General features: G+C 33.9%; 1 protein-coding gene across 2 annotated transcripts in view; it reads left to right on the plus strand.

The window, feature by feature from the left end:
* The window catches only part of LOC107449252 (protein Wnt-11), a 28,082-nt gene extending 17,226 nt beyond the window's left edge, over positions 1-10,856 (plus strand). For both annotated transcript variants that reach the window (XM_043046640.3, XM_087153500.1), the window contains exons 4-5: positions 3,625-3,908; positions 9,509-10,856. In XM_043046640.3, the coding sequence (XP_042902574.2) occupies positions 3,625-3,908; positions 9,509-9,683 (459 nt within the window). In that variant the 3' untranslated portion in view covers positions 9,684-10,856. The remainder of the gene's footprint in view (positions 1-3,624; positions 3,909-9,508) is intronic.

The following is a 10,856-nucleotide window of genomic DNA, read 5'->3' on the forward strand; positions in this document are numbered from 1 at the left end:
AAACGTTTTTTGTGATTTAATTTATTAATATTTAAAAAGTCGCTGCATTATCCGAGCTCATAAAAGTTTGCAAAATGGAGACTTATTCATCGATTTTAATAATTTTCATTGAAGTGGAAAAATATCGCCTAATTGTGGATTTTTAAAAAAGCTTAATGAATTTTAAAATATTTAAGCTACTCATCCGCTCTAAAGCCCAGCAAATTCTTTACAGCAAAATCAATGTTTAAAATTATAGCTTTGCCTCAGGTGTAAGGCTCATAAAATGTAGTGGCTTTCTTTTATTTACCCTAGCTAAAAAATTCTGACAGTGCTGAAACTTGCTATTTATCGAACCTGTTATTATTATCTTGGCAACTATTCACTCGGTATCCTTTTAACTTTTGAGTTTTTACTTAGCCATCTCATTTCCTAATATAAGAATGTTTATATGTTTGATTTTAATGAAACTATAATCTTCATAAAATCAATCTAAATAAAAATTTCCTTTAGTCGATATCTGAAAATTCTTCATTAAATGATATTAATCGTAGTATGAAATCATTCTTCATTAAAATTTATTTTTATATCTGAATTCATTTGTCATTACAACTGATTTCAAGCCAGGTATGAAATCATTCTTATTAAAATTCATTTCAATCGATTTAAAAAATTATTCTTCGTTAAAATCGATTTCAATATCGATTTATTAAATCATTTTTCATTAAAGTCGATTTTAATCTATTTATAAAATCATTCTTCGTTAAAATTGATTCTAATAGATTCATAATATAATGATTCTGTATTAAAATTGATTTCAATCCCTTTATAAAATCCTTTTTCCTTAAAATTAATTTTAATGGATTTATAGAACCCTTCTTCATTAAAATTGATTTTAATCGATTTATAAAATCATTCTTCATTAAAATTAATTTTAATGGATTTATAAAATCATTCATTGAAATTGATTTCAATCGATTTATAAAACCTTTCTTCGTTGAAATTGATTTAAATCGATTTGTAAAATCTTACTTCGTTAAAATTGGTTTTCATCGATTTTTAAAATCATTCTTCATTAAAATTGATTTTAATCGAATTATAAAATCATTTTTCCTTAAAATTAATTTTAATGAATTTATAAAACCATTCTTCATTAAAATTAATTTTAATGGATTTATAAAACTATTCATTAAAATTAATGTCAATCCATTTATAAAATCATTCTTCATTAAAATTGATTTTAATCGATATGTAAAATCCTTCTTCATTCAAATTTATTTCAGTCGATTTATAAAGTTTTTATGCGTAAAAATTGGTTTCCATCGATTTATAGAATCATTCTTCATTAAAATTGATTTTAATGGATTTATGAAACTATTCATTAAAATTTATTTCAATGGATTCGAAATATATAAAGAATTATTATAATATATGAAGAAGGATTATAATGATTATAATATTTGAAGAATGATTATAAAATCATTCTTCATTGAAAGTGATTTCAACCGATTTCTAAAATCCTTCTTCATTCAAATTGATTTCAATCGGTTTATAAAATCATTCTTCATTACAATTGACTTTAATAGATTTATTAAATGATTCTTCATTAAAATTTCATTTTAATCGAGGTATAGAATCATGCATAATTGTTTATCTTTACTGAAGATTTATTCACTCTGGAAAAAAAATACACTTTTTCTTTCAATACAAAAATATAAACTAATATTTTACATATTTCAAAAGATAATGATATAAAAAGAAAGAAAAAATAGTTGATAGAATTTTTTTCTGATTTAGATCTCTACCAATAAAAAAAAATCAAACAGCGAAAACATTATACCATCTTCAACACCGCGGAAAAAAGACAATGACAAAAAAAATAATAATAATTTCCCAGATGATTGTTTTTCTTGCGCGGTGTTAAGTTTCCTAATCAAAAACCGATAACCGATAGTCCGATGAAATATGTATTGACCACAAGAGCGAGGTTCGGAGAAAAAGTGTGGACAGCACAAGCTGTCGACGGCCCAGATAGTCTTCCAACTTCACAAACGTTGTTCTGTGAGTCAGTGTTCCCTGTTCACACTGATAATATCGCTGATTTAAAGGCCACCGACACTTATGATCTGTTACTCTGGCAAATCATCATTATCTTGTACTGATTGGTGAAAACAAGATCATGATTTGTTTGGGGAAAACTGCGAGAAAGATGAGGGAAAAAGGTCTCCATTAATCTAGATTCGAAAGAAAAAAAATTGCTTGAATTGTTGTTTATAGTCGGTTTGCAAACCATGATCTTTTAAGCTATTCGACTGGTTTCGACACAATTTTTCTTTCTAAAAAAGGCTTAATTAAAATTTTAATTTTACGTTTGATCAGCAGGAGCGGTAAATTTATAATTCTAAAGTGAAATTTAAAAATTTATAGAATATTTTTTTAAAATAAACTAATTAAAAACTCAAATTTAAGTCACGCTAACAGCTCTACAACAAATTGTGATGTATGCATTTTAAAATAATTGTTTTCCTGGATTAATAATGTGATTACCTTTGCTTTGAATAAAATCCTAAAAACATTTCAAAAATACGATGAAATAGAACTAAATGTATTGTTTAATATTGAATTTTTAAAGAAAAACTCGAAATATTCTTCTTGCTTAAAGCTTGAAAAAATAACAAGTTCGTACATAGACTTCAGCTTTTACTTAAAAACATAGCTAACATTATACAAAATTTACATAAAAAATTTCAAAGTAAAAAAAAATTTTTTTTTGTAATGTGCGCTAGCTTTAAGAAATTTTCTGTTCTTCAGAATATGCATTGAAAATAATGCAAGAAAATTCAGAAACGTAAGAAAATTTTGAGAAAAAAAATTATTAATTCGAAAATTAATAATTTTTAAAAAAGTCTTAAAAAAGAATTCATTTTGGTAATAAATTTTGGTTAAACCACTCAAAGCTATAGCATTTTTGAGTAGGAACTATAACAGAAACTATAACTAGGAACTATAACATTTTTAAATACCGATTCTTTTGAGACTGGATATACTCTGCTCGGTGAACTCTTAGACGCAGAATTTTTCATTCCTTTTTCACTATTTTGCATTAATTTAGGTCGAAAGCCTGGTTGCCACGTAGCTGGACTCACCTCAGTGAGAACGGGAGTTCGAATCCATCCAGCTGTCCGAAAACTTCTCGTGAAGTAAATGGTGACTGGTGCAGGTTAAATCTGTCGGGTCACAAAGCCATCCATGTCCCCATAACAAATCAATACCTCTGGGGTACTAATTTGGAGATTGATCATTCTCTGGTTCAGGTTAAAATTACGATCTGTGGATGAATGAATGTATATATGAATGGGTCCGCCCTATAAACGGGTGTGACGAATGCGTGTGGCACAAGTCGAATTCTTAGCCATAGATGGCGCCACCGTAAAACAAGAGCAATCGCACCCCCTCCGCCTTATTGACCACGACAACAAAAATACCAGAACATATTTTTACTTGTAATTAGAGGGTCAGAAAAAAATCAAAATCTTGCGTCAAAGGGCTAAAAACATTGCTCGCAATCATGATACTCGTTTATACAAAGATTATACAAAGTTTATACTACGCAGCCAGTTTTCTTTATGATTATTTATATTCTAGGCTGTACGATCATCTGGGCGCCTTCAGTGTAAGTGTCATGGTGTATCTGGGTCCTGTGAGCTGAAGACCTGCTGGAAGGCGGCTCCCACTCTCATGGAGGTCTCTCAAAAGCTCAAACTGAAACACAGGGATGCTGAAGAGGTTCATTCGGTGCCTGTGGGGAGGAGAAACAAGCTCCTGCCCATCACAGCCAGATTCAACAAAGACGATCTCGTTTACACAGTTCAGTCACCAGATTATTGTGTTTATGACCCGAAAACAGGATCAAGGGGAACAAAAGGAAGGTAAGAATATTCGTGATACCTACTTTCAAATGTGCATTCATTCAGGGTGTTCCATAATCACCACCCTTAGCACATACGCTTAGAATTCTTGTCGAAACGGATTCCACACTTAGAGGCTGAACATTGTATTCAATTAAGGGAGAAACAAAAATACTGTCGAAATCAATCAATTGCGAGGCAAGGGGAATTGAAAACAAAACATTGAAACCAGTTTGAATGAAACTTGGTAAATTTCTATTTTTTTTTTCGACAATCAAACAGGTTTCGATGTTTTCAGTTCCCGACTTTCTCTGTAATGGTTCGGCAGAATCTGATAATGTTATATTGTTCTTGTGTTGTTTTGTCTTTCCTTTTTTATACATTAATTTGTGACTCCTTGCGCGCATACTTTTGACTTATTTATGACAAGGATTATAAAAGCATAGAGTGAGGGCGGTCATACCTGAACACCCTGTATATACTGGTTCTATCCAAATTAAAAAGTCTGGGATAGCCTGGTCAGTAGGGCGCTGGGCCCATGTCCGACAGTTCGTGGGTTCGAACCCCGCCTGCCGAAGACTCCCCCTGTAGTAAAGTGACTGATGCACGTTAAATCTGTCGAGTCGCAAAAGTCCTCCATGTTCCTATAACAAATCAATACCTCTGCGGGTACTGGATTGGAGATCGATCGTTCTCTGATTCAGGTCAAAATTACGATCTGTGGATGAATGAATGGGTCCGCCCTATAAACGGGTGTGACGTATAGTGTGGTAGAAGTCGAATTCTTGGCCATAGATGGCGCCACTGGAAAACAAGAACAATCGCACCTCCTCTGCCTAAACAGGCATACGTCAACAACAACATCCAAATTAAAAAATGGTTCGGTAAAAACCTATTTTCTGAACATTTTAGCCTTCCAATGAGGTGAACCGAGTTCGAATCCCAGCGATTGCTGGTCGATACGTATTCTGCATCCGGCTTGCACCGACCACATTGCTGACGAGAAATATGCTCAGTGGTAGACGGATCATGGGCTAGAGTCGCCTGTCCGTCGGACTTAGTAGTATCAAAAAGTCTTACACAAAGGCAAATTTCTTCAACTACTTGATCCAGGAGTTTCCTTTGTCTTCTGGGTTTGGTTCGAAATTACAAGGCTACGGAGTTGAACATAAGTAGTCGTGAACCCGAAAATTGGGTCGACTGTTATAAAAAGTAAATACTTAATAGAGCAATGGTTTAGGGAATAGAACATTTGCCTTCCAATAAGTTGACCCAAGTTCGAATCTCAGCGATGGCTGACTGATACGAATTTTACTTCCAGCTTTTCCTGATCGCAGTGCTGACATAAAATGTACCCAGTAGTAGACGCATTGTGGCCTAATCGGGGGAAGTTTTTCTAGCCATGTAACGCAAAACTTAACTTCTTCAATCCAGTTTGCGTGATTCAGGAATTTTCTTGTTTTCGGGTCTAGGCTTAAAACTAAAAGGTTACGGAGTTGAACATCGATAGCCACAAAACCTAAAATGAGTCGGCTGCTCAACGTTGGTCATAAAAAATGAAGTATGATTAACAGTTTTCAAATAGGCTCGAGTACCCTGTTCTCTTACTGTTTGAAACACTTTTTAAAGTTTTCTGAAATTTCCTTTAAGGATTCGCTTAAATATCAATAACGGATATAAAACATTGACTTTTCAAAGCTAAAAGGATTCCAGTGGTGGCAGATTAAAGCTGTATGGCAGTTATGCATATTTTTCTTTCCTCTCTATCTTAAATAGCGACGCGACACAGAAACTATCCCTAGTTCCTGCTCCAGTTCTATTCCTTTTCGGATTAACATCTAATATATATAATTCTCTTACGTGGCTCCCAAATTTTGGCTGTATTTCTTTTCCGCCGGTGGCAACGTTTGCTTTGTTTTGCTTACGTTAATATTTCTCTTACACGGTGAATCGACCAATGATTGCAGCTAAAAATGTCACATGCCAAATCTAGCTGAGGTGGCTCGACATATAGCGCTTTTAAAAACGGAAACTGAAATAACCAGAGAGCATCAGCTGCGGCAATCTCAAACTATTAAGCTAGGCAGAAGTGAGTAGTCTTTGTCGATAGATCTCTATTTTAGTATTTTGTCGAAAGCGCTTTTTTTTCACGAATTTATATATTACGAATATATTTGACGATTTTTGATTTAGATCACGAATTATACTATAGCACATTTCTAATAGGTTTAACGAATTACATGTCATTTATTTGAATTCAAATTCATTTTAATGACTTAGTATTTACTAAAAAGATGTAATTTTTTTATATGGATTTGAATGATTGTTTTGAATTCTTAGAATTTTGTGCATTTGCAATGTACCTAAGTGAGTAGCGAGTGAAGCGAGCTTGGTTTGCGAAGCAAACCATATAAGATTGCGTAGCAATTTTCGGGGGTAGGCGAGCGTCAGCGAGCAGGGGGCGCAGCCCACTAGTTAGCTTGAAAATCTATGACATAATTTTAATTGTTATTTTTTTTATATTTCCCAACAATCAAACCGTGGGATGTTTTCTTGGAAGTTGTTGTAAACGTTTCTCCAAATCCTCAACAAGAATTGTTGTCGATTTGCTGACACACAATTTTTTTTAACATTAATTTTTTTGTGACATATTGTAGAAAAAGTATAGATATTTCTGAAGAAAAAAAACTTTTAATAATTTTTTGGATCTTTCTTTTAAAAATAATTATGTGCATAGCTCTTTTTCAACTGGTTTTGCAATAATGAATCCCAGTGCAAATATGATTTTATGAAGAAAAAAAAGACACTAGGGAAGAAGTCATTTTTTCCTTGTGAACAACGTGCACGCTTCTATCTTAAAAAAGTTTTATAAGAAATTATAACCTTTAAGGAATATTAAAAACAAATCAACAATTAAAAAAAAAAACTTGGTTAGTAAAATGAGTATAAATAAATAAAATATATTTGAATCATGTCATAAAATTATTTTGACCCCAAGACATTTCTGTATACCTTAATCGGTCACTTATATCATGAATCCTAAAAGGTTCAACTTTATATTTTTTATTACCGGAAGGTTAGGACTTATTTTTAGAAAATGTTTATTTAGAAATTTTATGTGAGACGCGAGGCTATAAATCATTTCTTTATTAGTTTTGATGCCAAGTCAATTTATTTGTATAGAGTATCATTTAAAATCTAGTAAGTTTCTAAACATTAGTCCTTTATCGAAGTCGTATTTTTAAATGGATAAATTGTATACATTAGTTTGCAGCAAAACATATTATAAATCACAAAACATGTGATTTAAGATAACGCGGAAGTTTTGTGAGTTATAAATAAATTACAAAACTTCTTGCAAAATGTATGCACTGAAATTTGTCCCCTGCTATTTTAGGATTTTATCGTGCCGACAATAAATTTATACCAAAACAGCTATCCATAGTCCATACATGCACAAAGAATCTCTATTTTATTTTATTTTATAACCGTCGTTGAACAGTCGACCTAATTTCATGGGTTTACGACTACTAATATTCAACTCCGTAGCCTTGTAATTTTGAACCAATCTAGAAGACAAGGAAACTCCTGGATCAGTACCCCCAGAGGTATTGATTTGTTATGAGAACATGTAAGTCTTTGAAACTCGACAGATTTAACGTGTATCAGTCATGAGGAGTCTTTTGCCGGCGAGGATCGAACCCACGACCTATTGGACATGGGCCCAGAGCCCTACCGAGCAGGCTATCCCTGCCCTTGAAGAATCTCTATGAATAGAATATTTTTGTCTACGATTTTTTGCTCTCATTTATTATATATATATTTTTTAAATGCATTTAGTCACTCAGATGGTATGCCATGTAGAGTGGTCGCCAACCACGTTGTGTTTCGGCCAATAAGGAAAGGAGTGCGATTGCTCTTGTTTTCCAGTGGCGCCATCTTTGGCCAAGAATTCGACTCCTGTCACACCCGTTTATAGGGCGAGCCAGTCCATACATTCATACACAGATCGTAATTTTGACCTGAACCAGAGAACGATCAATCTTTAATTCAGTACCTCCAGAGGTTTCGATTTATTATGGGAACGTGGAGGACTTGGTGACCCGACAGATTTAATGGGCACCAGTCACCATTAACTATCGGGGAATCTTCGGCTGGCGAGGATCAAACCCTAGACTTGGCCCCAATACCCTACCAATCAGGCTATCCCGGCCATAAGCTACACTAATGGGGGTTTATTTCAAACATAATATTGACGCACACAGTGGCAGATGGTAGTAGCAATTAGCCGACCTCCACACCAGACTCCCCAACCATTTGTGACTTTTCCGGCTATGAAACCGCCGGGAAATTATATTAAAGTGGATTACGAGCCTCTGAAACACGATGAATGAAAGAGCAATTCGATCAGACACCAAGCCTTAAGAATAATACATTGAACCCCGGTCGAAGCCGTGGCAGGTGAAGACTAAATAGACCACCCTGACTGTGTCACCTCATTTGAATAAAAACACTTTTTTTATATGTAAAACATATTATATATTTTTATATATCTTCTATTGCGAAATGTATCCACTAATTATTTAGCTTGTACATCTTCAAAGTTGGTCTCCCCCTTCATCTTTAAGAATTTACATAACTGGTATTAACTTCACAGCCATGATAGATGTGAAAAAGCTATTTTCCTTTAATTAAATAGAAAATATCCACGAAATAAGAAAATATTCAGCAGATACCTGCTATCATCAGAATATTTCTAAATATTACATGAAATGGTTTAGGTTATATTTTAATTATTATTAATATTATAATGACTGATAATTTCGTCTTTTATTTATATAGCTAGAGGGTAGAGAGCACATAACAATAGAGAATCGTAAAGCAACCCATGACCGAAAATGTTTTTGTACGACACCAGGGGTGAGCCCATCCTTGCGCATTTGAACAGGCACTAATATTTGTCGAAATTATTTTAATTTAATGTCTTCTAATGATTATTGGCAGAAATTCCATTCAAATAGACTATTTAATGATGTGGCGACCTATTTTCCGAATCTCCTCAAGTCATTATATTTCCGAGCCTATTTAAATGCAAGTTTCGAATGTAACTATTAGAAAAAATAAAATTGAGATAATTTAAATAAATAAAAGCACCGGTTCAAAAGCGTAAAGACACAGTTCCCAGTAGAGCACCGAAGTCAGGCATTATTGACTGCGGCCAGTAAGCGGGTGGGTGATTTTGATCAGCCTGCGTAGGGACCGAAGGTGCGCGGTATCTGTCCTTGTTAAACTGTTCGACCGTAAAGTGCTTGACTTCGCGCAGGTAGTCGGGCTACCAAAGCAGGGGAGCCATCCTCTCTGCAGAGGATCAAAATTGCGATGGCATGTCTTCGGATCATCCGCAGGGATGTTTCCCAGACCGTCGTCAATAGCCCATTGTGCAGCTCTAGTTAAGACGCAAATTAAATACCTACCTGAAACGCTAACAGACAGCCAGTCAAAGAAAGGAAACCGGCGTACGATAACATTTTCGGTCATGGGTTACTATACACCCTCAAAGTTTATAAGCGTCGTACTAAATTATCTTTCATTGGATTACCATAATTCTTTTTGTTTTGTAGGGAATGCAATGCGACCGGAGAGGATTCATTTGGATGCAAGGAGATGTGCTGTTCAAGGGGTTACCTCACATCGTGGGATGAGGTCGAAGAACGATGCGGTTGCAAGTTCCAACGATGCTGTTACGTCACTTGCAATACATGCAAAAAGAGAACACACGTCAACCTCTGTCTGTGAAGACGTTAATGGAATGCGTTACAATTTAAATTAAACCACGCATCAACCGAATATTGATGCGAGCAAATATTCTCGAGCTTGTTATCCCAGGAGCTGGGATGAAGTAAGCTTGGAAAGCTTATTGAAGTGCATCATGGCTGCAATGTTGAACACTTCTTGTTGAAATATTAAACTTGTTGAAATATCAACCGAGGTTTAATGATGCTCTCGAGCTTTCTGTTTCAAACGAAGAAATGGTGTAAACTTGGAAAGCTTTTGTTGAAGTAAGCATCACCTTATCTGTTGACGCAGATTTTCTCAAGTTTTCAGTTTCAAACGAAGGAATGAAATAAGCTGGAAAAACTTTTGTTGAAGTATGCATCAACTTAGTATTGATGCAAATGTTCGCAAGCTTTCCCAAATTTATTAGGAGATACTTGAACAAGCAAAGGAATGAAGTTAACTTGGAAAGCTTTTCTTGAAGCATTTATCAACTTAGTATTGATGCAAAATGTTCTCAAGTTTTGTTTCAGAAGAAATGATAAGAAAACTTCTTTTGTTCCACGTCTATGGTTGAACTGTTGAAAAAAATCTTCGTGCTAGTGATAAATTTCTGGTTGAATTATGAATCCTGAAAAATATGCTTATTATGTACAGATAGACCTCCGGCATTATTTTTAAGAAAACAGCTACTGATTCAGTTTCCGCTAGTTATGGAACGACATTCACTAGTAAGAAACAATTATCAGAACAGTTGTTGTTTGCCAATTTTTACAGTTCAGAAAAAACTAGGAAGAGTTATGTTTCGTAACTTGTTTTCGTTTAAAAAAAAATGCTTGTTTATGAAAATTATTTTTTATCTATTGGAAAATATTTCATGAAAGGTGTGGCTCAAATAAAAAGAGGAAAATTATATTCAATCGTGAGCACTGGTGCAAAATTGAATACAAAAAGGACGAAAATTTTTTTTTTATGCTGATTCAATTTGACTACCAGTGTTTTTTTTCACCATATGATTTGAAATGATATATTTCCTTATAAGTCCTCATATTCGCTAGTTGGAGATATTTAGGAGATTTGCATGAAACAAGATCAATAAGTACTAAGTGCTTACAATTGTGATAAGTTTGGAAGAGATTGAATACTATTTTCTTCAAAAATGTATTGCTTACAATAAATTATTTTTTGACTTAA

Source organism: Parasteatoda tepidariorum, chromosome 10, assembly GCF_982258835.1.
Source record: "Parasteatoda tepidariorum strain Cologne lab strain chromosome 10, Ptep-v5.0, whole genome shotgun sequence".
Classification (NCBI taxonomy): Eukaryota; Metazoa; Arthropoda; class Arachnida; order Araneae; family Theridiidae; genus Parasteatoda; species Parasteatoda tepidariorum.